General features: G+C 53.0%; 10 protein-coding genes across 11 annotated transcripts; 5 read left to right on the top strand and 5 right to left on the bottom strand.

The window, feature by feature from the left end:
• Positions 1–1,945: 1,945 nt before the first annotated feature.
• Positions 1,946–5,419, bottom strand: PV09_08099 (uncharacterized protein). The gene has a single exon (XM_016361953.1). The coding sequence runs from the start codon at positions 5,034–5,036 to the stop codon at positions 2,448–2,450; it is 2,589 nt and encodes an 862-aa protein (XP_016210259.1). The 5' UTR covers positions 5,037–5,419; the 3' UTR covers positions 1,946–2,447.
• Positions 5,420–5,443: 24 nt separating this feature from the next.
• PV09_08098 (uncharacterized protein) lies at positions 5,444–9,316 on the top strand. The gene is made up of 3 exons (XM_016361952.1): positions 5,444–6,138; positions 6,198–8,132; positions 8,198–9,316. The coding sequence occupies exons 1-3, from the start codon at positions 5,821–5,823 to the stop codon at positions 8,753–8,755; spliced, it is 2,811 nt and encodes a 936-aa protein (XP_016210258.1). The 5' UTR covers positions 5,444–5,820; the 3' UTR covers positions 8,756–9,316.
• Positions 9,003–11,227, bottom strand: PV09_08097 (uncharacterized protein). Its single transcript, XM_016361951.1, has 2 exons — positions 10,702–11,227; positions 9,003–10,648 (listed from the first exon to the last, which is right to left on the bottom strand). Exons 1-2 carry the CDS (start codon positions 10,976–10,978, stop codon positions 9,819–9,821), a joined length of 1,107 nt encoding a protein of 368 aa, XP_016210257.1. The 5' UTR covers positions 10,979–11,227; the 3' UTR covers positions 9,003–9,818.
• Positions 11,228–14,804: 3,577 nt separating this feature from the next.
• PV09_08096 (uncharacterized protein) lies at positions 14,805–17,392 on the top strand. The gene is made up of 3 exons (XM_016361950.1): positions 14,805–15,661; positions 15,755–15,975; positions 16,033–17,392. The coding sequence occupies exons 1-3, from the start codon at positions 14,941–14,943 to the stop codon at positions 17,104–17,106; spliced, it is 2,016 nt and encodes a 671-aa protein (XP_016210256.1). The 5' UTR covers positions 14,805–14,940; the 3' UTR covers positions 17,107–17,392.
• Positions 17,139–19,138, bottom strand: PV09_08095 (uncharacterized protein). Its single transcript, XM_016361949.1, has 2 exons — positions 18,360–19,138; positions 17,139–18,299 (listed from the first exon to the last, which is right to left on the bottom strand). Exons 1-2 carry the CDS (start codon positions 19,048–19,050, stop codon positions 17,533–17,535), a joined length of 1,458 nt encoding a protein of 485 aa, XP_016210255.1. The 5' UTR covers positions 19,051–19,138; the 3' UTR covers positions 17,139–17,532.
• A 571-nt stretch (positions 19,139–19,709) lies between these two features.
• Positions 19,710–22,178, top strand: PV09_08094 (uncharacterized protein). The gene is made up of 2 exons (XM_016361948.1): positions 19,710–21,184; positions 21,249–22,178. Exons 1-2 carry the CDS (start codon positions 20,891–20,893, stop codon positions 21,693–21,695), a joined length of 741 nt encoding a protein of 246 aa, XP_016210254.1. The 5' UTR covers positions 19,710–20,890; the 3' UTR covers positions 21,696–22,178.
• On the bottom strand, positions 21,764–23,254 carry PV09_08093. Of its 2 annotated transcripts, XM_016361946.1 has the most exons (3): positions 23,090–23,254; positions 22,251–22,986; positions 21,764–22,064 (listed from the first exon to the last, which is right to left on the bottom strand). In XM_016361946.1, exons 1-3 carry the CDS (start codon positions 23,220–23,222, stop codon positions 22,052–22,054), a joined length of 882 nt encoding a protein of 293 aa, XP_016210252.1. In that variant the 5' UTR covers positions 23,223–23,254; the 3' UTR covers positions 21,764–22,051. The 2 variants fall into 2 exon arrangements, with proteins under 2 accessions (XP_016210252.1, XP_016210253.1); XM_016361947.1 differs by having other exon boundaries at positions 21,764–22,986.
• Positions 23,255–23,440: 186 nt separating this feature from the next.
• Positions 23,441–24,224, top strand: PV09_08092 (uncharacterized protein; the record flags this gene model as incomplete). Its single annotated transcript, XM_016361945.1, has 2 exons — positions 23,441–23,460; positions 23,516–24,224. The coding sequence occupies 2 exons, from the start codon at positions 23,441–23,443 to the stop codon at positions 24,222–24,224; spliced, it is 729 nt and encodes a 242-aa protein (XP_016210251.1).
• Positions 24,225–24,479: 255 nt separating this feature from the next.
• On the top strand, positions 24,480–25,001 carry PV09_08091 (uncharacterized protein; the record flags this gene model as incomplete). The annotated part of the gene is made up of 3 exons (XM_016361944.1): positions 24,480–24,516; positions 24,579–24,661; positions 24,717–25,001. 3 exons carry the CDS (start codon positions 24,480–24,482, stop codon positions 24,999–25,001), a joined length of 405 nt encoding a protein of 134 aa, XP_016210250.1.
• A 316-nt stretch (positions 25,002–25,317) lies between these two features.
• On the bottom strand, positions 25,318–26,113 carry PV09_08090 (uncharacterized protein). Its single transcript, XM_016361943.1, has 2 exons — positions 25,672–26,113; positions 25,318–25,590 (listed from the first exon to the last, which is right to left on the bottom strand). Exons 1-2 carry the CDS (start codon positions 25,878–25,880, stop codon positions 25,398–25,400), a joined length of 402 nt encoding a protein of 133 aa, XP_016210249.1. The 5' UTR covers positions 25,881–26,113; the 3' UTR covers positions 25,318–25,397.
• Between the last annotated feature and the right edge of the window lie 64 nt (positions 26,114–26,177).

Genomic DNA, 26,177 nt, shown 5'->3' with positions numbered 1-26,177 from the left:
CTTAAACCCTAAATTCTCAAACTACTATTTTAGGAACTGTTTGACCAAAATCCGCCTCTGCGCATCCAATCATCCCAGTATCTCGGATTGTCCGAATCTGAAGTTCCGAATAGTGGTAAATATAACAAGGTTTTCTGGAATTAGCAGTCGCGACTTGAAATCAAGTGGGTACTCCTAATTGTAAAGATGGCTACCATTGCACCGAGTCGTTCGGTCCATAGAAGAACTGCAGGATGACCATAGCAGTCCTCTGGTATGCCCTCTAATGTCGCCACGCTCACTGCATTCATCTATAGCATTATTCTTTGCCCTCGGCCTGCAACTGTTGTCGTATTCATATTCATGGTAATGAGACCGTCCATGACATGCTCGCCGTGGCTCTTTCATGGTGGTGGACTTCGAACATCAGCTATTAGCAGGTCTCCGGGCGGTCAGCCGACACGATGGAGATGTGGAGCGGTATACAAGGAAACGGCTGCGACCACCAGCCAACAAGTTCAGAACCGCTAGGGTGGCTGAGGCCTAATTAAGTTGTTTTAGCATGATGCAGATTATGCTTTGCCTTACAGTGCTCTGATTGGACCGAATACGCGGACTCATTCCGGGCTGATGAAGAGCTTCTCAGCCTGTTACCCTACGTGGTCATTAACATGAATAGAAATCCTATAATGGATCGTTGACTCTCGCGTTTAACAATGAGGTAAAAAAATAAGCTATCTGTAGATTGGGCTACGGAGCGACGACATGGATGTAACATTTATGTTCAGAGATGTGGTGATACTGCACGGCTGCCAAACTATACGATCTGATAGGGGGAAAGGCAGGATAGACGTAAATGCCACTGTACAACTACTTTGCAAGACAAAGTACCTGACGATGTGGCCCGTTGCACCACGCGGCCCGCCGCACCGGGATAGATGTTACTCAGCCACGTATAAGACCAATCTTCAGAGCTCGCTTCGGTCCACTTCTCGTCGAGAGACGCGGGTTCTGCATACCGCCGTCATGAGATTCTCAAGGAGCAGGATGATTCCAACCCGACGCGGCGGTGGTTTTGGCACTCTGCGGGTGTACGGCACTGTACACCAAAAGAACACATCAGCGGCTGGTGCCCAATCCCCACTTTGAGATGTGTGGCCAAACCCTGTCGTGGACAGCCAATTCACTCCCTTCTTCCTCCACCCGCAGGGCGCCGGGCACTATTATTACCGCATGTGTGCTGGGGCGCGGGATGCGATTTTGGGCAGGTAATTTACTGTCTTTAGCTCTGAGACAAGCTAGAGAATCCAGATCGACCCGCTTTCGGGGCTTTGCGGTTTCGTCGATTAAGAAAGCTAATTTGTGCTATTTGCGTGCACGGTCGTCGCCTGCCCCCCTGCGGATCAAACTCGTACATGGGCATGGATGCTGTGACGATATCTTTTGCCATGTCGTTGCTTAAACGAAGCAGAAGCGTGAAGCCTCGTGACAAGCATCAGAGCTTAGTTCACTTCTTGCGACCTGGCCTAGTCGTAGGACGCGCAAACCTTTGTTGACTATAATGGTGGATCGGCAGACTCAATGATCTCACGTATGCTATTCTTGCGGTGGGCGGCGGCTTTCTTTTTCGAAACCCCGAACTTCGAACCCATGGCGAAGCAGAATTCTACCGAATGCATATTTCCTTCAGACGCTAAGTGTCCCTTTCATGTCGACGAACCTTGGTCTGGGAGCCGGTTGAGCGAGTCAAGACAGACAGGTCAGTATCAGAAATAGATGCTGGTGCTCGTCGCAACAGGAGGCCAATTTGCTGGGTTTCTTGTCAAGTTTTATAGCTCGATACTACAAAGTGCAAGCTCTCGTGAGCAATGGGTGCAGACTCTGTGGTGATGAAATATCTGAAGGAGGTAATGCGTATGTCCGAAACACGCCTTTCTTTTGCAACGGCTTTCTAAGCCAAGTGATTATCGATTGCAAAACTCCATATTTAATCATCATATGGTGGATACAGAGTGACTTGGAATGTTTGTAGGCACGTAGTAGGCTGTCTCTCGTATCGATCAGATCCCTGGTCAGATCGACACGAACTGCTCAACCGCAACGGCACGATCCTTTTTGACGAATGCAAAGCTATCGAGAATCGAGCAAATACAGGCGTCATTTACAATACCTTCGTGGATTGCGATGCGGATTGAACGCGAAAGCGAAGTGCGACTGCCAAAGTGCGCCAATGTTGTTGTCAGATAACACGAGGAAAAGATGGAGCTTGTTGTATCGTCTCTCATTGCCTTAACGTTCTGCTCGTAGAATAATCTCTTCTCAAAGTAAGATGCGACCCGACGTTTGCACGACGGGTGATTGTATGCTCAGGACGCGCGCAATGACTGGAGGCAGATTTCGAGGCAGCCCAAACTAACGACGAGGTCTATTCGTAGCATGGCTTTCCCAGGTGCTGTGGCATTCACACATCAATTCCTCTTCATACCGTACACATCACCCTGGCCAACCAGTCTCCCCTCCTCTACCAAGCCTTTGAGCAAAGTCCTGACCTCTTCCATTCCGAACGGAAATCCACCAGGGACGACGACTTTTAGCATCATAAAGATGCGCATGAGCGGTAGATTGCCCTGGTTCGTCAACATGCCTACGATGAACGTCCTGTACAGCTCTGCATTCTCGCTCAGCAGATCCTGCTGCGACTTCACCGCTGACACCGCGGCGTCGTCCTCGACGGGCATTGAGACGGGTGCGCCGGTTGACTGATGATCCACTGCCGAGAGATTCTCAATCACGGTATACGTATCCGGCGCGGTCTCCTTGAGCACCTGCTTTCCCCGCCAGAAGGTGAGAGCGTTTCGCACTAGAGCCTCGTCCATCTCTAGTTCGTCCTCCAATTGCTGTACTGACTTTACTGGCGCGGTGTCGCCTTCACCCGCGTCTGCAGATTGGAAGGCATATATTACGCTTGCTGTCCATGTCGGCACTTCCTCATCGAACTTCCGATCCTCGAACTCCAGCTCCACGACCACTCTTCCCAGCGCCGTCATCCACCTCAACTTTCTTGTGTCTTTGACGGCCTCAAACGCCTCCTCATACCTCTTCTGCAATAAAACGATGGGTTCGGGAACTCGGAAGTCGTCGTCTCTCAGACTAGGCCAGAAGAAGCTCGACAGGATGTGTGCATTCAGCTCAACTTTACCCACTTCGGCGTGCGTTTGGGTATATGCAGGGAAGCGGTGGATTGCCCTATTCATGTGAAGCGACGACTGCACGTCGCGCAACATCACTTCGCACGCTTGCAATTTTTCCTCGCCTAGGCGATTCTTGAACAGTTCAAGCAACCGCTCCTCCTTCTCGAAGTGCTCGTTCACGTCATAGCTGCGTAGCAAATGCTCTCCAAGAATCGTCTTGAGCTCGCTAATGAAGTCCTCTCGGTCATAGAGGCTGAGAAGTGCGGAGGTCACGTCCTGACTTTTGGATCGCTTAAAGTCGGGACCTGCGTCGACTGGGTCTGGGGTCCAGTCCATGTTGTCCCAATCCATGTCATGATCCTCGTCTGCGTCAAGGCCGACGATGGGCTTTGTCATTTCCTTGGCAATGGCTATGGAAATGTCGGTCCCCCCGCTGGTGTCTGTCGTAGGTTTTCCATCTTCATCAAGATCAGCAAGCAGGCTTGTGACGATGATGCGTGCCGTGTCTTCGCGTTGGCGAAGATATCGACGGATCGGTCTGGCAATCCTGTCCAGCAGCACTCCCTTTGGATCCAGTTCGTTGAACGCGTGTATGATGTTAATGTAAAGGTTGAGTATGTGCGTTGTCGTCGCTCCCGCGTGTAGCAGTCGCCTCTGTACCTGATCAGTGAACTTGGATGTGAGAAACAGCCTCGCCTCTGGTGTCGTGATGTACTCCTTGATATCGCGCACCGCACCCAGCGACTCATCCCAGCGCACAACGTAGTCAAACAAGTGTGCGATGCGCTCTCTACCGAGGCGAGCGACAGCCATCTTATGGTACGAGCACACTTCATCCGGCGTGCCGCCCAGCAGCGCTATGCACTTCCTCGTGAAGGGTGTGAAAGCGTGCGAGATAAAACGAGAGAGCGTCTTGGTCCGAGGCTGGTGACGCTCCCAGTCCACTTTCATCCAGTGGCCGGTGACAAAGTCGTCGAGAATGTGCCACATGGCCGTAGCGAAGGCGCGCTGGCCGAAGTCATCGCCGAGTCCGACGCTTTGCAACTGTTCTAAAAGGCTAAAGAAGACTGTATCTGTGATCGGTTTTGAGGCCTTGGACGGCTCATCTTCTCGGAGCTCGAAGCCAAAGATGTCTTTGGAGACGCTGTACATGGCGTAAGATAGCGCAGACGACAGCTTTTGTGCTGGGAAGGCGTGCAAAAACAACGCATGAAGCTTTGCTAAGAAGGTTCTCTCGACCCTGACGGACTGTTCAGACCAGCTTGAGCTGTCCAACTGCGATGATCCACTTCGTCGTCGTCTCTCGCGAGACGCAATCGCGGGCAGTAGGTCATCACGCAACCGGCCGGTGTAGAGTTCCTGGACCTGGGACAGTCTGAGAACAGTGTCTTCCAGCGCTTGCAAAACGAATGGCTCCGTCACGGGCTGAGACCAGGCCTCCGCTATCCTCGGCGCCACCGTCTCCAGGAAATGCGTGCGAACTTCCAGAGTGTACCATCCGACAAGGTCCCAGTCGCCGCTGCTGGCATTCTCATCGGAGCCGAGCAGCAGCTCAATCGCCTCCTCTACGTCGCGCGTTTTCCGTCGTCGAGTCACCACATGCTTCGCCCCTGCGCTGCTGAGATCGTCAATAGAAACGCCTTCCAGGCTCAAGTGACGCGTCGCCGTGCTCCAGGCAAGGTTTTTCCTGACCTGCAACTGGGCTGCTGCTGAGTGAAGGCGGTGTCCCGGCGGCGTCTCTGGCCCTCCAAAGCTTTGTCCTGGTGCCGGAGCCCCGAGCAGCGGCGTGGATAACGGTGTTGGCGATGTGTGGACGGTGTCGCCCAAGCCAAACACGGAGGAGAAGACGTCGGTTTCGGACGACATGATGACTGTCGATCGCGGGACGAGTTACAAGTGTATGGAAACAGGCACTCGCACGCACTTCGATCTCTCGGCAAACCGCCCAGTTCTCATCTTCTTGAGCAGCACGCTCCGATGCCCGACGCGGATGAGCTCGTCGGCCTCTGGTTGAATGCACGCGGCTGCCGGCTGGTTGCACGCCCGGCTGAGTCTGTTGTTTGCGCTGTTGCGGTGGCGGCGGACGGGGTCACGACGCGCCGTGGGTCAACACGCGTAGCAACGACGACGGTCACCACAGAACAACGTCGCACGCCGTCACAATTGCGAATGCTTTGACGGCCGTCCAATTGCGATGTGCCGAACGAGGGCCAAGTCAGCGCCCTCGCCGTCGCCAACGGAGATCAACTTGTCCCCAAGTCAACGTTCACGTCCACCGTTCGCCCTCACTTGCCATTCGCCAGCAGCCCAGCGGGCCCCCTGCCGGCGATCGGCGACTGCAAGCCCCAACCTCCCGCATCGACTCGCTAACACGTCCTACACCACCAAACTCTCCATCCTCTCATCTCTCCTCTACAGGCCTTCGCTCCATCCACCAGCGCTTTCTCGGCTCTCCCACCCTCTCTCAGCGTGCCCACAGATCCCCAGGCTGCAACGCCCGCCTGTGCCTGGATGGCCTGAGTCCGGGCTCGTCCTTCTCTCGGGCTGTCCCCTGCGACGGGTGCATCCTCGACTCATTCCCCCTCCTCCCCCTCAGATCCTACCAAAGAGGCTGTCCGCTGCTCCCCCACTCGCTCTTGTCGCCGCAGTCATGAGCAGCACTCCCGCGGCGGAAGCCCACGCCGAGGATGCGGCCCCCGCGGTGCTCGCCGATTCGCCAAAGGTATTGGTAGACCTGTGCGACCACGCCAATGCGCCGTCGGTGCACCGGCAGTCGCCTGGAGCTGCCCACGATGTTGGCGCCGAGGCGACGACAGTGCAGCGAACGCCCCCGAGTCTGTTGGAGAAGGCTGCGGTGGCGCGTTCGCTGAAGGGCAAAGAGAAGGAGTGGACCGCGGTGGCGGAGAAGAAGCGGCCACTGCAGTTGCTTGACCTCCCCGTCGACATCCTCAAGGAGATTATCGAAAAGGTTTGTCGGGCAACGCGCATGTTGTGCCGCACCGCAGCATTGTACTGATGAGGCTACAGTTGCCGCACACAAACGACCTCACCTCCCTATCGTTATGCCACTCGGTCTTCCATGCGCTCACCATCCCCCACATCTACTCCCGCTTTGATATAGTCTGGCCGGATGACACATCTACAACGGTCCAGCGCACCGGCGTTGACGCCCTCACCTATGGCCTGGCGACGTTGGTCATGGCCGAAGAGAACTTCGGCGAGGCGCCCTGGCAGAGGGCGGCACAGCAGAACCCAGATCGTGAGGCGAACCTCGACCCCTACCCGATTCCCAAGCGACGAAGGGGCAACTACTATGCAAAGTACACAAAGAAGTTTTCGCTGGGAAACGGACCTAAAGAGTGGGTGCAAGAGTACTTGATTTCCAAGGAAGGCGGAAAGATGCTGGGCACGCTGGTTGCGCTGGCTGTGAGCCGCATGCGCAATCTAGAAACATTTGTGTGGGACATGCCTACTGGCGTGCTAAGAGATGTGTGGCTTGCTCTGTCTTCTCTAGCGGACAGAGGAGACGGGCAAGAATGCCGGCTGGAGAAGGTGTGGATCAGGTGGCACGATAATGCGAGCCTAGATGGGGGCGACAGTGCCCTAGGACCTATACCTCCCCCGCCACCCATCAACAACAACGCGCCTCCTCCGCCAGCCGTGAGTAGCGTGCCCGTCCTCGCTGCCATCAATATGACGGGCCACTCCTCGCTCTCTGGACTGCAAGCGATAGACCGTGTAGAGCATCCCACCTTCTCGGTTCTCCCTGCCCTGAAGAGCCTGAACGTCATGGATATTGACGAGCTGGCGTACCTCGATGAAATGGCCATCCTAATCGCTCGATCACAGAACAAGCTCAGGGAACTGCGAGTTGGTATTGCTCCTCAGGCGCAACAGAGGGATTGGGTGGCCGTTTGGGACGGCGAGACACTTCAGCAAGTCGACCACAGTGCTGTACGGCCCATAGAGAGCAGGCTGGGCGAGAAGAGGCTCGGCGGCGTATTGGGCATATTGTTGGGAAGAGTATACAACTTACGCAACAACGCGGACACACAGCGCCATTCACCGACTTCAAGTCGCTCGTTACGTGGCTCGGTGGACAATAAGATGAACGGCTCTTTTCAGTCGGCCGCGACAACAACGCAGATGATGCAATCAACCCCGTCAGCCGAGCTGACAGCGCATGGCTCCCCATCAGCCGAGCCTTCGCCAGGTGTTCAGTCAAGTTCTGCTTCAACCGTGGAGCCGCACGAGCAAGCCGAAACCCCGGTAGCAGACAGCGTCGAGAGTCCAAACGGCGTACAACAGACGGAGACAAACGCAACGCCTACTGGTCCATGGATTACTGGCCGTCCGATTCCACTGAGATCATCAAGGCGGCACGGCCCGTATCTAAGCGGCAAATTAAGACTTGACACGTTGGAACTTGAACGTGTGCCCCTGTCTATACAGATCCTGCAGAAGGCTCTTGACTGGACCATGATCACCAAGCTCACGCTTCTGCATTGCCAATCCCACGAACAGCTCTGGCGCATGCTTCGCCGCAACTATTCCCCTAGTAGCCCATACAACTCGGCGCAGCAATCCAAAGGCGCGAGCGGTAAGGTCCGGCTGGAGTATGGTCTCAACCTCAAACAAATCCACACCAATACCGTCTCACCTTCTCTCATCACTTTCCTCAAAGAGACCCTAGCCCCGAATAGTCTACAGGTGCTCTTCCTCCAGGAAGCGCGCAGCTACAATTCGAGCGTCACAATCGATCAGATCTACCGCGGACCCATACGGCGGCATAAGTCGAGCCTGCAAAAGCTGATGATTGATAGCAGTGAGAAGGGAGATGACGCTTTTGGAAGTACAAGGTGGAGGAGATGGATGCTGAACACAGAGATTGTAACGTATCTTACGAGCGGGCGCATGGAAGCACTGAGGGAACTTGGCGTGGCTCTGGATTACAGAGATTGGGTAAGCCGCAATCAAATTCCGTTAAAAAAATGCTTTCAAGGAGAAAATGTTAACCTGATCAACAGCACCACTTCCTCCAACGGCTACCAAACATAGCGCATCTGCGCTCGTTATATATTCCGCACATAGCCGACCATCCACACGGAGCCAACATTGATCCACGTGACCTCGCCCTGCAAGTTGTTGACATCGTGACGTTGCGTCCGGAAATTGAACTGTGCTACATGGGCATCGGATCTAAGTGTTTCGAGATCTTAGAGAACAGGCCTACTTCAACTCTTCCATCGGACGCTCAACCTGGCTCTGACGGTTTCCCTCCAGGAGACGCGCCCGGCGGTGGGTATGCACAACTTGCAGACGGCGACGTCACAGATGAAGAAGAGCTTGAAGACGGAGGAGATATAGACGACGATGAGGACGCTGGGGATGATGCAGTTGGCGGTGTTGTCGGTGACAGCGATGAGGATGGCGACGGAGATGGTTGGGATGACGGAGACGACGAAGATGACGACGAGTTCGACACGGAGATGGTTGGCTCGAAACGCGTGAGATTGCGGCTTCGGGAGATTCTGTTCTACGACGACAAGGTTGCTGTGTTTAAGGCGAGGCACGGACGGCTTTGAAATTCTTGCTGGAACCTTTTTTTTTCTTGGACATGCCTCTTCTCCCCCCCCTTAGTTGGCGTAGGCTCGGACCACTATTCTCTTTTACCACCTCCGGTTGGGCAACGGATTGGCATCAATATTCCCCCAATATCATCACGCGCTTGCTATGATCGCGACGGGATGAGCATGGCGAAGGCGTTTTCCGCTATTGAATCTGCAATTGCGATGAGATTACACTCGACGAATTGAGACGAAGACAAATGTGTGCGTGGACAGTGTGGTACGCAGGTCATCGTGCTGCTTACTGCTGGTGCTTTCACTTTCTATCTTTTTTATCCTGGTGGACGTACAATGCCTTGTATGTATGTGTTGTGTATATGAACGACAGTCTTAAGTCAATATCATGACTCTCACCGTCGGAGATACTGCATTTTTGTGGCCTAGAAAACGTGGAAGGTGGGCTTGAAGTAAACCAGAGCTTTTTGCAGGAATGAAAGCATGAAATACCGTCAGTGCAGCGGATAGAAGGTCTTTTCAATAGCGAGAAAGGGCAGATTGAAGCACTCTTCAAGGTCTTGGGACCACAGCTCGCTAATTCCTTGACATGAGCTCGACGTTTCCCTGGTGATGAATACACGTATATTCACGTACACGTACGGTTCTCCCGCCGCGCTCGGATTTACCGACTCGTTGGGAGCCAGATCATTAAGCTCGTCTCGACTCGAAGCATCAGGTTTCACAAGGTCTAATCACGGCGGGATCTGTACCGAAGGTTACATTCAAGCGAGTCGAAGGCTCGCAAGTTGTATATTTTCTACTGACATGGTCGACGATTGGGACCACGTAATGTAGATTCAGGCACCGACTTGATTCCAAGCGCGCTCTGTTGAATTTGAGGGTCCCCCCTCCAAAGATTAACGCAATTGCTTGTCTAAACGACGCTCAAACGTTCATGTCGCAGGAAGAGAAGAAAGCCGTCCTCGTTGGAGCCGCGATCATCACAACGGAAAGGGCCAGTCCTTTTCTCGTTTGATCGACGGCTGGATTTCAAACGACCAAAAAGGTACGAGTGCAGGGCAGTTCAAGCAGCGGCTTCCGCAGCTTTCATCTCGCTTTTCTTGAACAGGCGCAGAAATCCCCTCTTCGCCTTGGCAGGTTCCGGAGGAGGCGGCCACGGTCGTCCACCGTGCTCCTCGTTCAGCCGGTTCATGGCTTCGTAGTCGTACGGGATTGACCATTTGAGCTCGGGGATCTCGCCCAGGCGCGTACTCGCCGAGGCGAACGTGTGCACCGACGGAACGAACTTGTCCGCGCGGCGGCGGAGCGGCTGGGGAGTCGTCGAATCTGGCTGCGGGGGACTTGGAGATGACGGGTTTGGACGTGTAGGCTGTGAGACTGCCACGCCGGAATCGTGTCTTCGGTGCTTGCTGGCGCTTCCGACGCCAGCGGGCGAAGGCAGCGGTGGCGTGGCGCAGACGTCCGACTTCGAAGAGGACGACCGCCGTGCCTTCGGTCGGACCATGGCCAGCTGTGGTGTTGACGCACTCGTCAAACGCACCATCTTGATCTCGGGACCCTTTCTCTGCCCGGACATGCTCCTCGCTGAACGCTCGGTGAGATCCGACACCGACTTCGAGCTGGGCAGCCTTCGCCCCGTGCGGGCATTGTTGCTCCTCTTTCGCTTGTGCTTTTCATCCTTCTTCTTTTGCTCCTGGAGCGAGAGTGCTGAAACGGACATGCGGTATGAGAGCTGGCTGAGGGCGTCCAGCGCCTCTTGTCTTGAAACATCCGACACGCTCGTCAGATGTTGATAATCGATTCGAGGCTCTTTCTTCAGGATGGCAGCTAGAATATTGTAGACGCACGTGTTGAGCTTCCGGAGCGTCCTGCGAAGGCTCGAGTGTGCCGTTGCTGTTGCAATTGTCAGCTCAGCGACGCGATGGGGCCTGTTTAGCTCCACTGACCGTCTCCTAATGCGAATCTGTCACCGAATGCTCGATAATGCCTGTCATATTCCGATTGCACGTCTACAGCACCTTGAACAAGAGATCTCGACAGTCGAAGCTCGTCACCATTGGCCTCTTCCCGCTTTGCCTTCGGAGCCTTCTGTTTCAGCCGACCTTCAACCTTTTTCGCCTTCTTTTGCTCTCGGAACTTTTTAAACTCCTTGAGGCTCTCTCGAAAGGCATGAATGATCTCACTCACGCCCCGATCCGTTGTATCCAGCGTGGGCGCATTCATCGTGCGAGCTATCCGCGCAGGAGCAGGTATAGGAGCAGGTATCGGAGCACAAAGGCCGTTTCGTCAAGACCAGCGTTAAAGTAGGACAAGGCTGTGCACCCAAGGTTGAAACAAAGAAACGGCCTTGACCAGACAAAGCGGCCAATGCATACAAACATGAAGGGTAAGGCTACAAATTCGAGGCAGGACTGTGAAGCCCCGCCAGAGCCAGAGGTGCGCGCGCAACCATCGCGACTCCGAATCGCATGCTTGACTGAGCGATACTCGAGCCAATGCAGTGACTGTGAAGGAAGCGCCCGCAGCATGCATTGCATGACCGAGTCTAGTTCCCTGTTCGATCCACTTTTGGGCGCTGTAATGGGTTCGTGAGTGGTTCGCTCCGCCTAGCCCGAACGACCAATGACCGCCTGACGTTAGCAATATTCGCCCAGGTGTGCTCTGCACTCTGTTACCTTAGCATGCGGACCGGTTCCAAAAGCTTGATTCGATTCAGAAGGCAAGCGTTCTATTTAACGAAGCCGGGGGCTTACCTTTGCTTGCTTTTTCTAGACTGCGGAGTAAAACAAACTCGATTGCTCAGGGAATAACGTTTGCTCCATTTCTAAGAAAGGCACTGGCCAGGACATGGTCTACAGCAACGATGATAAGGCATCGAAGAGACAAAATAAGGAAGTTTGTCGATACCGTTCAATACTCTTGTTTTCAACCTCATCGCCTTAGCTATGTTAGGGAGCAGTAGGCATCCTGGAAGGTCGAAAGAGTCACGTGATTATAAACTGTCTTTCACAGTTTCCGCTTCCTTTGCATCAACCCTCGGTAGTTATCACAGTACGTTGAACCAGGCTGCGAACAACGCAGTGGCAATACCTTTGCATGCATGATTCTTATCCACCAAGGCTGGCAATCCCGTGGCGTCAGGAGGCAATAGGAAAGTCGATTATCACAAATTACGAAAAGACTTTGAGGGGAAAAAGACTTTGTTGCCCTCAATCAAGTTGCTGGCTTTAACAACTTCCGGGCTCATCTCAAACGCCGGGGCTGATCTTTCATCTTTCCATGAGGAGTGTCTTATAAAGTGTTAAGTGGACGGTAGCGCTGTTTCTGAGCTTTTATCCTTCCCAGAAGCGAGAGAAACTATCTCATGTCGATCGAGTCACGTAACATCGTCTTCTGGATCCAAAAGGCATTCATACGCTCAGGTATGTAAGCACATTATTGAAGTTGCGTTCACTTGGGGATTCGACGCTGCGGAATCCATGTTCCCTAAGTATGAGATGATCCAATAATCATGATGGATTGCAATCCTGTTTAACAAGAAGTAGCATTCTTATATTTCTGTGTCATCCGCAATCTGTGACTATTATCAAGTTCGTCGTCTTACTCCTTTTGACTACTTGAAGATGGATTCGGCCGCGGACGTGGCGGCCGAAGCTTGGGTTGATTTACTTCAAGACGAAATCGTTACATATAAAGTTAGTTTACAGGAGATCTTTGGTGGAAGTGTGGACATTGTCAACCGGTTTTCCGGTATGACAAGCTTCCTGGAAACCTTTATCCTGAACCTTTGAAGCATATATACGACATCTTCAATTTAAAAACTGAGTAACTGCAAACATATTCCTCTCGAGACTCCAGGGCTTCACTAGTAACACCAAATGTATGCGTTCTATCAGCCCCGGTTCCATGAGAGGTCACACACCTACTTATCTAGTCCCGCGTTACATTTGCGCCATTTGACATGATTAACTTCACAGGGATCTTTCCCGTCTTGTGTTTGAAGATGCTGTCAAAGTTCTCTGACTTCGGGAGAATTTTGTGACATGATTTGGAACAGACGTATGAAATATGGTCTCTGCTCTTGGGGCGCAATTAACAACTTATACGGATCATGTATAATTTATGCGTGTATATCTTATCTCGCCAGAGCAATGAGCAGTCAATCGACTGTCAGTCGCCCGTCAGTTAAGTTAGTGCAGCTACCCCATCAACTCTAGCTGTGCGTATAATCCCAAAGTGTTGGAGCACATGCTTCATTTAAGAATTGAATTAATTTAAGTTCGTCCGGATAAGTTGAATTACCACAAAGCAACGTGGTATTCGGCCAATTAGGCTTCATCATATAGCCTTCGCTTTGTAATGTATAAAGATGCGAAAGACATGAACGTTATCTTTCATTGGTCAATGAGAAGTCATTGGCACTGTGAGGTTGCTCGGGGTGAAAGTAGTAAAAAGCCATTCACCTATGGAGAATGCTCATTCCCATGTAGCAAGCTTCCCTGTAGATATGCAAAGCCTTTCTTCTTCACGTATGTTGATGCTGATCAGCTCAACGCCCAGTTGAGAGTGGTGAACAACTGCATGAGAGGACGTATCAACAAAAGGTGCAGAGAAAGGGCCACATAGTCGAACAAAGCTGAGAGAAAAAGGTCGTCGTCTGGACTTGTGTGACCTACAAGTTGTCCTGTAGAACTGCCGGCATATGCTGTGCTTAGTTCATCATCACGACATATAGATTGTTTCCTGGCAGAGAGATTATTAGACACGTTCAAATAGCATGTTACTTGTAGCCAGACCATTCTTTGCGACCGTCGTTCCATCGTGTCTGAGAAACTTTGGGATTTTATATTCTTATGTTTCTTTACTTCGAGACACCCTCACACCCACGTATATAGCAACAACATTTTGGCGCGGTCATCTCGAAGCTCTTGCCAACAGTCTGGTCTTCAAATGTGTAATCACGAGTCAGTGTGAGTCACGAATACAGCTTGCTGGTCTCAGTTTTACAATCGGTCCTAAGCACTGACAATAGGTATGCTGTTCTTTCGTGTCCACAAATTCACTGTGCGATCTCAGTTCTGACATCAGACAAACAAGAAAGCCGTGTTACACTTCAAACATAGCACGGCTTAGTTATAAAGTCACATAATTAGGCACGTTCTTTTTAGATATCAGGTCTAACAGTGCCGGAGTCAGTCGTCGATGCCTCCGTTGTTTACTTACTCAAACTAGGACAAGACAAAGATCCATGCTGCAAAAGGCACCTAGCATTTCCGAAAGACTATATTTCGCATCTTGCGCATATCAATCCATAAACTCCTTTGGATCGGGAACAAAGCATGTTGTTGCACGATTTTAACGAAAGAAGCACTTAGCCTCAAAACCACCCCAGGATTGGGAGCACTGGTTGCCATCACGAGCGGAGTTCTTAAGTCTGCAAAAGAGCATACGCCAGATAAATGAGTGCAGCGCTGATGATCTGTCCAAGATTTACGTTCTATACAACGTGCAAAAAGTTGAGGTGACGAAAAGGCACTGTTTGTCGTTGACCGTGTCCAGTATTGAACTGCCCTCTTGAATTCGGACGAGGTTTGAATCCAAGCTAGAGCTGCAGAATCATGGGATTTGCAGAAGCGCCCATGGTCTTTGCAGAATAGCCGATTTCACAATCTGGATTCAGCTGGTCAAGGGGTTACGGTCTATCAACTAGCGCTGGAACCAGTTCGCTTACCCTAGCTCGGCCATGTCCGCCAGCATACTTCGCTCTGGTTTATAATTTCTTCCGCTGGATTCTCTCTTGGATCAATCTTCACTGAGTCTTGTCTACCGTTCGGCTGCACTGCCAGTTGGAGAGAAAGTTAAAAAAAATTCCAGGCGTTAATCTCGACCTGTGTCGATGAATTCTCAACCAAGGAAGTTTTGCGATCAGATAGCGGCTCCTAGCCGAGATCCAGACCACCTCGAGCGCCACAATCTGTACCACTTATACTAATCAGGTACTGGTCTTAACGTACGGTCCGTAGCTGAGCCAGATCAAGCACGCGAGCTTCAAAAAAAGGACAAGATGCCGTGAGCCAGACCAACGGACTCCTAGCTGGGCTGGAGCCTTGCGCCAAATACGGAAAAAAGCCTTGCGAATCTATTCTGGCTGGTTCAACATCCTAGCCATAAACTTTCGATACATTATGATTGCAGATGGCGACGTCGGACGTACAAATACAGGCGCTCTGGCCGACTGCTCCACGGGCGATGTCTCAATCGTTCAGATTTTCGCTAGGTCCACCCTCTTTGTGGACTTTATCCTGAAGAAATTGTCGATGGACAAGGAGACCTCATCACAGGCGGTGTCAGACCCTGCGTTGAAAGAGCCGATCACTCGCGAGAATGAACTGTTGCGCGACAATTTTGAGCTTGGGGATCATCCTGTCTCCAAGGAAGAGCCCCTCAAAGATCGACTGTGGCTGTTTGAGGTGTTCTCATGGCTTCTCTGCACGCTCGGTCTCGTCGCCATCGCCATCATTCTCAGCGTCACGCAAGACAAGCCCGTGCCATCGTGGACAGCGCACAACAGACATACTGGTGTCAAATTCACAGTGACCATCAACTCCGTCATTTCGCTCTTCAGTACGCTCGTCAAGTCTACTCTTCTGATCCCTGTAGTTGCGAGCCTGCATCAATTGAAATGGATTTGGTTCAAGGATGAGCGTCCTTTGGCTCACATTAAGATGTTTGAGGGCGCAGGCAAGGGACCACTAGGCTCAGTCATACTTATCTGGACTCTCCGAGGAAGAGCTCTGGCTTGTCTTGGGGCCTTTATTGTTATCGCGTCACTAGGTGTCGACTTTACTCTCCAGCAGCTGGTCACATATCCTCTCCGTCCTGCGGAGCGCGGATCGGCGGCGGTCGGTACGTTCATATGACTTGTTCATCTCTTGCGCAGCCTTGAACATGACCAAGTTCCAATGCTCTCATTATTGAAGAAAGCTGATTGTTTCGCAGCTCGCTCAAATGCTTACTCTGGTGTGCGACCCGGTGCTTTGACAGGCACACCAGCTGTGGAACTGCCGATGCTTACAGCCGCATATCGAGGCGCGTACAACTTTAACGCAACCGATCTGTTTCTACCTACCCCCAACTGCTCAACAGGTAATTGTACATGGCCGGAAATATATACTTCAATCGGTGTGTGTGGTGTATGCAACGATATTACGACTTTACTGGTAAGAGAGAAAGGATATAGTACTTCTCGTGGCGCATGCTAACCGAGCAACTACCAGAACGTCAGCTGCTCCACGTACAACTACGAGACCATCGAAACGGACGAGAATGGAAACATAACTGGCCGCACGGTTGTAGGAGCCCCGATCCCTTATTGCAATTTCACACTGCCCGGCGGGCAAGGAATCAGTGGGAACTTGCAGTACCCGATCACCTTGCAAGTAAACGACTCTGCCGCAGGTGGCGACAGCTATTTTTCCAACGGCATGTCCGCCCATTTTACAAGCTTCACCATAATTCGCGCCACGCCAACCAACATGCAAGATTCAGTCAATGACACCACACGGCAGTGGTACAACTTCACCAACGTCAACGCGACGGAATGCGGCTTCGACGTATGCGTGAAAAAGTATGCGAGCTCAATGAACAACACAATCTTTACCGAAACCATCCTCGATACATTCACGAACACGACCGACCTCTCCATCAGTGACGCGCAAGGCACTGTCAAGAGCGTGATAATCCAACCACAGAGCACATGGACGAATCACTCCGATGCCAAGGATGCCAATATCTTTGAGATCGACCCATTGACCATGATCGGACTGCGCTTCATGTTTGCACCGAGCTCCTCAAACTCGTTCTGGGACGGAGCCGCCTACGATGACGGCGCCGGCCACGTCAGCGCCGATTCTGACATCGTGAGCTACCTAAGCAACCTGGACAACAACGGTACATCTGGCATGATTGACAGCATCGCCGCTGCTATGACGAAGCGCATGCGCGAGGCTCCTGGAAACGAAGCGGTCGGGCTTGGCAGTGAAGCCACCGGCATCTTGTCCCAGGACGTCCCATACGTAAACGTACGCTGGGGATGGATCAGCTTTCCCGCGTCGCTTGTCTTCCTTGCCTTCCTCTTCCTGGTCATGACCATTTTCGAGAATACGCGCAAAGGCGCAATGCTGTGGAAGTCGAACTCGCTGGCCAACTTCTACCACCCGCTTACGAAGGACGGGCGCGACACGCTGCAGACTGGGCAGAACGCCGCGGAGGCGGAGGAGATTGCGGAGAAGATGCAAGTTCAATGGCGGAAAACGGAGGCTGGTTATCGGTTGGTACAGAGGCATGAGTGAAAGAAAATATTAAAAAAAAACATCAAATTCAGCCTTCATCAGTACATGCCTATCTTAATGATGAATGAGTAATGGCATCGAGCAGTTTGTTTCCCCAATTCCAGGCTATTTAGATTTTGCTACAGAAGTCAGAAATGATGTCTGAACTGGCGCTGTCTCTCACAATGACCGTGGTGACGAAAGAGACGTCGGGTTTCATCCAGGGAGAAGATGTACATGTCGAAAGTTGCTCATATACACTTTTCACAGTAGTGGTAGCATTTGAAATGTCTGCCTTGTTGCCCACACAGAGTCTAATCCAGAACATGGCTCTTCACAATCCTTTTGTACATCGTTGTCCATCTCTCACTGAGGAGTAACTTCTCCGCTGTGTTGTCTAATGCAAAAACTATAATACATTCCTCAGGCCGCTCGTCGAGGCCCCACCTAGATGCTGGCCGTTGCAGCAAGAGAAGGGCGCAGACTGGGCATGCTCGCCTCGTCTTCCCCGGCCACCTCCTTTCGTCGTCTCGGCCGAAGGCCCAGGTTTTCAAGCGTCCCATCGATGCCCAGGCCGGTCCCGAAGGCGCGATCTTTGACCTCACGTCCGTATCGCAGCCCGGCCCTCATCCCGATAGCCTGCTCGCCGATCGCCAGAGTCATGGTCGGTCTGCTTGGCGGAGCGCTGACCAGCTCTGCGTCTTCAATGGCCTTCCCGTCTTCAAGCGCGATGAGCGAAGTGACGATGTTGGTCGCGGCCAATTTGCCTTGCGCCATCGCCGGCCCCGACCGTTTGATCCCGGTCCACCTGGCAACGTCGCCGACGGCGTAGTGGGCGTCTGCGTTCGGAACCGTGGCCGCGAACTGGAACGTGTCTCGGACCTTGACGTAGCCTTGCTCGTCCAACGCTTGCTCAGGCACGAAGCCCGTGTTCGGTCCCTGCTGAACGGCGGTGTAAACGACCTTGTCGCACTCCAGCGTCTCGCCGGTCGAAAGTTCTAACATTCGCTTGGAGCCGCTCGCAGATTCGTTTAGGAGCCGGGTGTTGAGCCGAACATCGACGCCCTGCTCCCGGAGCAGCTGCAACGCGATGGCCTTGAACTCGTCGGAGAGAGGCTCTCGGCTGAGAAGGTCCGAGCGACTGTGTATCAGGATGATCTCCTTCTCCGGGAAGTGCACTTTCATCTCAGCAGACATCTCGATTCCACAAGCACCTGCAGCCCGCACGTTAGCACAGTGCGTAAGAACGGTTGGCGGGGATCCATTCGACTTACCTCCTCCAACAAGAACGATGCGCGAACACGGCTTCAACTCGTTTTCGAAGCTTTCCGTGTCCGAGACGTACGTGTCGTAATCCAGCGATCTGGGCAAGATCGGCCACTCGCGACTCATTCCTGACGCTACGACGAGGAAGTCGTACGACAGCGTCTGATCCACCGACTTGCCAGTTGGCCGATACCTTAGGGTCTTGGACGCTGTGTCCAAGGCAAAGGCCGAGCCTTGCACAAAATCCACGGGATCGCTTGCGTACTTTGTGCGCATAATCTCGTCATACTTCACCCAGAATTCGCGGCCGTGCGAGGGTGAGATCTGGCCCAGCGGAGCACCGACGGAGTGGTAGAACCCGTCTCGCACGTCAAGCAGCGTATATCGCGGCTTGATTCGCAGGGCCCGTGAAACATCAGGCGCCTCTAGCGGAGGGCCGCGAGGGGGACCGGACATTGCGTGTGCTGATCCAGCGGGCGCAGCTGGCCTCTTCTTCCCTGCAGGATGACCGTGGCCATTACTTAAGCTTATCAGGCTATTCAAGGCTGCAAGACCGGCGTATGCACCGCCGACAACAACGACGTGGGGCTGTTTGACCGTCATGGCTTTTGTTGTGGAGAAGAGACGAAGGCTGGTAAAGGCGTTGGCGACGGGCACACGAACAGCAACTCTGCAGGCCGCAACACGAAGTGCTGTCATGAGAACGGGGAGGAAGAAAGGAGCGCTCAGGTATATAACGAGAAGCCACAGACTGCAGACGAAGAGATGGAAACATGGTTGTGTGCATTGCGAGGCTGATATACATTCATCCACGGCCCTCGAAGCGGTACCGGAAGCCTTCCGCAAGAACGAAACATTGTGTCGACGGACCAATTGGCGATTTCACAACACGGCTGCCTGGGCGTTTGGCTTCACATTGAGCATTGATGATCTCGGCTTCTCGCTCTCTACTGCCGCCGCGTGGAGCCGAAGACGAGAGAGACGCGAGTGGGAAGTGTGGACGTCGCATCTTATCTGATTGATCAGCAGCGGAATTTGTGCGACGACTTTCCCGCAGCAGAAACAAGTCCGGCGCTCTGATTGGCTGGCGGGTCAACAGCGTCGTTGCGGCATCGTGGCTCGGGAGTTTCTCGCGCGGATCGATCCATTTCCCCATGTCGGACTTTGTCGTACATCGTGTTTGTAGCATCGCTAAAGCCGATCGCCGGGTCCGATCGCATGGGATATTGAAAGGAAGACGCTGGACACGGCCCCGAACAGCCCGGCGCTCGCAGAGGTGTTGCAAATCGACGAGACGTGAAGAAGGCCCTCGGCCCCAGCGTGGGGGCCCTTCTGAAGGACAATGTACGTGTACGAAGTGCACGAAGTATAAATATCGATATCCAAGGTCGCATTACGTGTCCCCAGCATGGACAAGCTCGATGGCTACACGCGAAAGGCTCGCACCGGGAAAAGGCCAGCTCAGCCCACTCAGAACACGGAGAACGCGCACAGCACAGAATCGTGTGGGTTGAGCAAGCCAAAGACCTTGGTCGGCAGATCAGCGCAAACTTGTTTCTTATTCTTTCTATGCCTGTTCTTATTTTGGGCACAAGATCGTGCTGGGGGCCAGGTCCGCTGTCACATGCAATCAAGTACACACATATCCACACCGTCTCTCGCGGCTCTCTGTTGTCGCGCTCTCTCTGTGCTCTCCGCGTGGGCGTGTCCAACTCAGCCGTGCTTCCGCTGGATCGTCGGTAACTTCAGTTTGTATGCAAGGGATTTGTCCTGCTGCTGGGATTCCATTTTCGCAGGTCGGGACAGGCGACATCGCAGGAACAAATACAGGAGTAGACGCAGCGGCGGCAGCAGCAGCAGCAGCAGCAGCAGCAAAAAAAAACAACGCAACAGCCCTCTCCGCAAGGTGTGGCGAGAACAAGCAACGGGAGATGAACAACTACAGCACGACGTTGTGCAAACCCTGGGTAGCCAAGACGACTCCGCAGTGATCTGTGAGGCCGGCCTGTTCAACCCATGCTAAGCGACCGGCAGTCAAGCGTGCGGAGCGGCGAGGCTTGATGCATTGATCCCATCGAATCCCCGGTGAGACCTTGGTGAGGTAGCAAAGGACATGCCTCGCCGCATATCACCAACTAGCACGCCAAAGGAAGAAACGCACGGCGCTGTGTTGTCCTGGAGCGGATCGCAAGTAAGAAAGGGCCAAGAGCTCACTGCGGCTTTGAATGCCTTATGTGTGGATCTAGGTCATAGCTTTGCCCGTATCCGTGCCTGTCCTGAGAGACAGCGCACAGGACTGTCTCGCCGCTAGCGCTGACGCTCACCGACGCTATTATTCGCTGCGCTGCTCGTCGCCATGTTCACAAGCCTCCCTGGCCGATCTTGCTGGGAAAAGCTCCCACCAGTCTGGGCTGACCGGCCTGCCTTTTTTAAACGAGACCAGTAGTCGAGATATAATATATAATCGTGAGCTTCCCGCAATGGCTGTGGGGGCTTTCTGGTTTCCATCTAACAGCGTTCGTTGGTGCCGACACCAAACATGGCGCTCTCTTCGCTTCCCACGCGCGCCGTCCTGTACTTTCTCATGGCAATCATGATGGTCGATGCGCTTATCGAGATGAGCTTCATTGCCGCTACGGTCGCATACCTGCATAGAGATCACCCGATGAACGTGCGCGGCGACAACGGCCAGGCCGTCATTCTCAAGGGCAAACCCGCCGGTATGATGGTAGATCAAGGCCACACCAGCAACGGCGCAGCGGGCACGGCATTGATTTTGGTGGGCATCGTCGGTTTTTTGCTTCTCACGCTCCGAGGTGTGCTGCAAAGAGTGGCACGTTTCCCCCCCCATCAGCTCTCGAGCCCTGGACAAAATGCGGGCTAACAATCTGAACCAGTTCCCGAGGCTTTATATGGCCTTGCTGACCACCTGGGTCGTCCTCTGCGTCCTCTCCTTCCTGCTCACCACTGGCGCACTGGGCTATACCTTCAACGTCACCAACAGCACATCTGGCCAAGTTATCGACCTGTCTGGTCTGTCCTCGCCGATCCGCTACCCGAAAGACAAGTGGGTCCCGCAGACCTGGTACGGCGCGATCTTGGACGACCTTCACTTTATTCCTACAGACAGCGACAGCGTCGTTGTTGACGGCGCCAGCATCCCCTGGGCGACCCGCGGTGACATCGCGCGCATGAAGCGCATCACGAACGGCTGGAAGTGGAATCTAGTTCCGCTGTTCGTGCTGCAACTATTTGTCACGCCGCTCATCGTGCACGAGTACCTCACGATTCGACGGGAAGGCAGAGTCCCCATCCCACAGCAGGAGAGGAAAGGCGATGTCTGAAAGTGACGTACCATCGTTTGTGATCGAATGGTGGAGAAGCGATTACACGACCAGAATTTAAAGAGCGTCCGACAACCACGGTCCTGCCAGATCTAACACCATAGCATGTGGCACTCATTAGATGATAATGTCTATTTTCACGCATTGATACCCGCAATAGAACCAACGTTCGTTAAAGCATTCTTGGTTCTTATGATGTCAGCAATGCGATGCAAGTCTTGTGTGTGATCGACCGTTGACTCAGATTACGTGGAGGCGTTGGGAGTACGGGCGAGATCACGATTGACATAGATGGAAATCTAAAGATAGTATATGGGATAGCGAGGGCGAGCGTAGATTTGGTGATCGCGCATAATCTAAGCCGTGTTGCTACGGAGAAAGCTTGTCAGCTGATTGTAATGGGTCTGGGCAGTTTCCATAGCGAGCAGGGGCAATTGATTTTAAATATAATGCAGAAACGCTCATTTCCAAAAAGAAAAGAAAGAAAAGAAAAAGCAACTCGTTCGAAATGAACAAGATGCGTCGAAACGCGTCACAGGCGAGGCAAGGACCTACAGTGAAGCCTTCTCCTGCAAACTCCACCTCTCCGTATCGTCATCGATGCTCACCTTCCCTTCATCCTGTAGCTTCCACAGCACCTGCAGCACACCCTTACTCGCGGGCAGATGTAAGTTCTCCGGCACGTCCTTGTAAATAATCTTCACCATCTCCATAACAGTCAGGCCATGCGGGTTCTGTGTGAGCACACCGAGCACCTCACGTTCGCGCTGCGCGCGGTGCGCCAGGTACTCGTTTGCTCTCGTCTGAACGTTGTCGATGATGCTTCCGTGACCCGGGTAGCCCCGTCCGGAAACAGCAGTCGACATCTTCTGCAGACTGTCGAGGTAGACCTGTAAGTCCTCGAAGACGGCAGTGCCGTGGCCGAGTATGTTGTCGCCCGTGAACATGGCGTCCTCCTCCTCGAGGATCACCGCCATGTGGTCCGTCGTGTGTCCGGGCGAGTGAAACGCCCGGAGCGTTGCGCCCTCGACCCAGAATTTCTGCCCGTCCTCGATGTTCAGCATGCCCTCTTGGGGCTCGTTCTTGTACACCCTTGGAGCCGGGGACAGCGTCAGCACGTCCTTGACGCCGCCGATATGGTCTGGGTGCCAGTGCGACACCAGCACCGCCTCCAAGCTGGCCCCCTCGTCTGACAACACTTTTTTCAGCGTCTCAAACCATTGCGGCTTGCCCTCGCCCGTGTCCAGCAGTATCCTCTTCGGCCCCTGTCCGATGAGATACGTGTTCGTGCCTGGACGGCCGAAGTCAGCCCCGTCCTTCCATGCCATCAATTCAAAATTCAACATGGGCATGAGCATATCAAGAAAAAAAAAAGGGTGCGCAGAGAAACAAACCTTGCAGCGTGAACTTGCTCGGATTCCCGCCCAAAATCCGTATCACCTTCGGGCTGACCCGTTCCACCTCAGGTAAGGCAGGCAGTTTGGCAGCCATGACAGCAGTGCGCGCTGTCTGCCTCAGAAGGTTCATCACATTGTATTTGTAACCTTGCTGCCTCTGTGATGACGAGCCGAGGATGTACGAGTTGAAGCGACGTCAGATAAAACTAGTCTTAAAAAGGATTAGTGCGCGTTTTGTAATTTTATCCAGAATCGGACTTTTTTTCTGCTCCCGTTGAGCTGCTAGTGGAAAAGCTGTCGAAACGGGAATTTGTGCCTTGGAAGGAAGTGCAAATCACAGAAGAAAAAATGGAGGACGACGATGTTCCGTGGGTTCTTCCGCTGCGATCGCTGGAGTACATGTGTGGCTAACAAAAGTCCTAGTCAGCTGTCCGCAGCTACGTTGGACATCCTGAAAGAGTTCTACAGCGAACGAGATGCCAGACAGAAAGCCTTCGAGGATCTTAAGGCTCAGGCAGAAGATGAGTTCGACGGCAAGAAACCGCTTTCCATGGACGCATTCACCGAGGACTGGAACGCAAGCCAATTCTGGTACAACGACGAGACGGCCTCGAAACTCGCCCAGCAATTGCTGCTCGGTGCCAGGTCGGATACCAGAATCGCCGTCGTGTCAGCCCCAAGCGTGTTCCTTCAACTGAAGAATCAACTCGCCGAGCAAGCCCAGGCCTTGCGACCACAGCTCACGCTGCTCGAGTTCGACGACCGCTTTGGCGTCTTCAAGGAGTTTGTCAAGTACGACTTCGAGCAGCCCATCAAGCTTCCTGTCGAGCTCAAGGGACAGTTCGACGCCATCATCTGCGACCCTCCTTTTCTGAGTGAGGACTGTCAGACCAAGGCTGCGTTGACTGTGCGCTGGCTTGCCCGGGCCTGGCCATGCACAGGTCCAGATACTGACCAGCACAGACTCAAGCTCATTGTGTGCACTGGAGAGCGCATGGAAACCTTGATACATAAGCTCTATGCAAAGGTTGGCGTCGAAACCACCACCTTTGAGATTGTCCACGCAAAGGGTCTGAGCAACGAGTTCAGGTGCTACGCCAATTTTGAATCTGATCTCTGGAAACTCCAGTAAAGGGATGGCTCGAAGAACAATAGCCAAACGAGCAAATAACTTTCTTGCGGCTTTGCTTCCATCGGCAGTCTGGCAACGGCGTAGACACCGACTTCCGCGCTATACCGCTTTGGGCCCAAAGTTACTCCAGGGGTAAGCGTGGCGGGGTAATCTATCGTCATCCGTCGTCCAAGCATCGAGAGCTTCGTTCCGGAAAGCTAGAACTATCCAAGAATCAGAATCTATTCACAGACCTCTGTCCAGCACAGCAAAAGTATGGCGGCTTCCTGCATCTTCTGCAAGATCATCAAGGGTATGCACGCGCTTACTCGTGCGCCAATTGGCCCATCAAGGTAAACTGACGCAGACACCCAGGTGAAATCCCCTCCCTCAAGCTCTTCGAGTCCGACAAGACTCTCGCCTTCCTCGATATCATGCCCCTCAGTCGTGGCCACTCGGTATGTTTGCATAAAGCTTCCCGTGCGCCAGTGCAAAATTCCTAACCCTCGGCAGCTGATCATTCCGAAACACCACGGTGCCAAGCTCACAGATATACCCGACGACCAACTCACAGAGATCTTGCAAGTCACAAAGGCTATTGCGAAGGCGACTGGCGCAGAAAACTACAACATCTTGCAAAACAATGGCAGGCTTGCTCATCAGCAGGTGGACCACGTGCACTTCCATATGATACCGAAACCAAACGAGGAGGAAGGCTTGGGCATTGGCTGGCCGATGACGAAGCCCGACCAGGCGCAGCTTAAGGAGCTGCTCGAGGAGCTGAAGGCGAAAATGTGAGGAGTCAAGGGGTGAATCCGTACAGCGAATGATAGACCGTTGGTTGACCCTCGAGACGAACACCATGGCTGCGGGCTGTGTAGAGGAGAAAAGTTTACAAAGAAATAAGATCGCGATTGACAATTGTTGCTCTATGCTCCCTGAGAGAAATAGCAAGCTTCTGGCAAAAGAAAAGAAAAGAAGTGAATCTCGTCTATGTGCATGCCGACTCCACCCAGTGACGCCAACAGGTGGAAGGTTTCCTTTTTCATAATTATTTTTTATAATTATTTTTACTTTTTTACTTTTTTTTTTTTTTTTTTTTTTTTTTTTTTTTGAAAAACCCATACTCCAGTGCCTCATATTTGCTCCTTTTTGCTGGAAATAGACGTGACAGCGTCGGATTACAACGGGCTCTTAGTTCACTCCATGCTCAGGATCTTTACCCACGGGTCCCCATACTGAGCGCTCTTTAAGCCACATCATTTTTCCGCTCGCCTCATCAATCTTCGCGAACATGAAGCTCCCAAAGAAGAGATGCGCCCCGTCGGCTTTGATCGTTCCCGTCACGCGTGCTGCTAGCTGATCGCCGTCGCGTAGAAATTCCTCCCTGAGCGTTGCGAGAAGTCATGAATTAGCTTCTAGGATCTGGTGAACGGACCTGGTCACAACATGAACCGGACGTATTTACACCACCGGATGATACTCGCTGCTCTTGGCGCGCCATTCCGCAATGCCTTGAACATAGCTGTCACCCTCAAGCTTCTGCCCGTTCATAATGTGGCAGAAGTCCGGCGTCCCTGTGGCTTCGGCGTATAGCTTCGCATCCTCGGGCTTGCCCGACAGGCTCCACTGCATCGCGCGCTGGAAGCCGTCGCGACTGGACGTGTATTCCGACATGATCGGTCGAGTTTGGCGGCCGGCTCAGCGTGTTGTGATTCGCGCCTCCAGGATGTGAAAATCGCAACTTTTACGAGCCTTCAGAACCATCCAGGACTGACTCGTAAGCTGCAGGACCGGTACGTGGCAGGTTAATTTTTTATTTCTTTCTTATACGCGGGTCTGCTGACTACGCCGTATTCCGTTTTGAGTCTAAGATGCTGCGCATGCTTCGCCTCCGGGGGAGAAACTGCGCTGGGAAGACTCGGACAGCTTATTTTTGAGAGTAATCCCGTTGAAATATTGCGGGTCCCTGTG

Source organism: Verruconis gallopava, assembly GCF_000836295.1.
Source record: "Verruconis gallopava strain CBS 43764 unplaced genomic scaffold supercont1.36, whole genome shotgun sequence".
Taxonomy (NCBI): Eukaryota; Fungi; Ascomycota; class Dothideomycetes; order Venturiales; family Sympoventuriaceae; genus Verruconis; species Verruconis gallopava.
The sequence above is the reverse complement of the archived record's forward strand: the minus strand, read 5'-3'. Positions and strand labels throughout refer to the sequence as shown.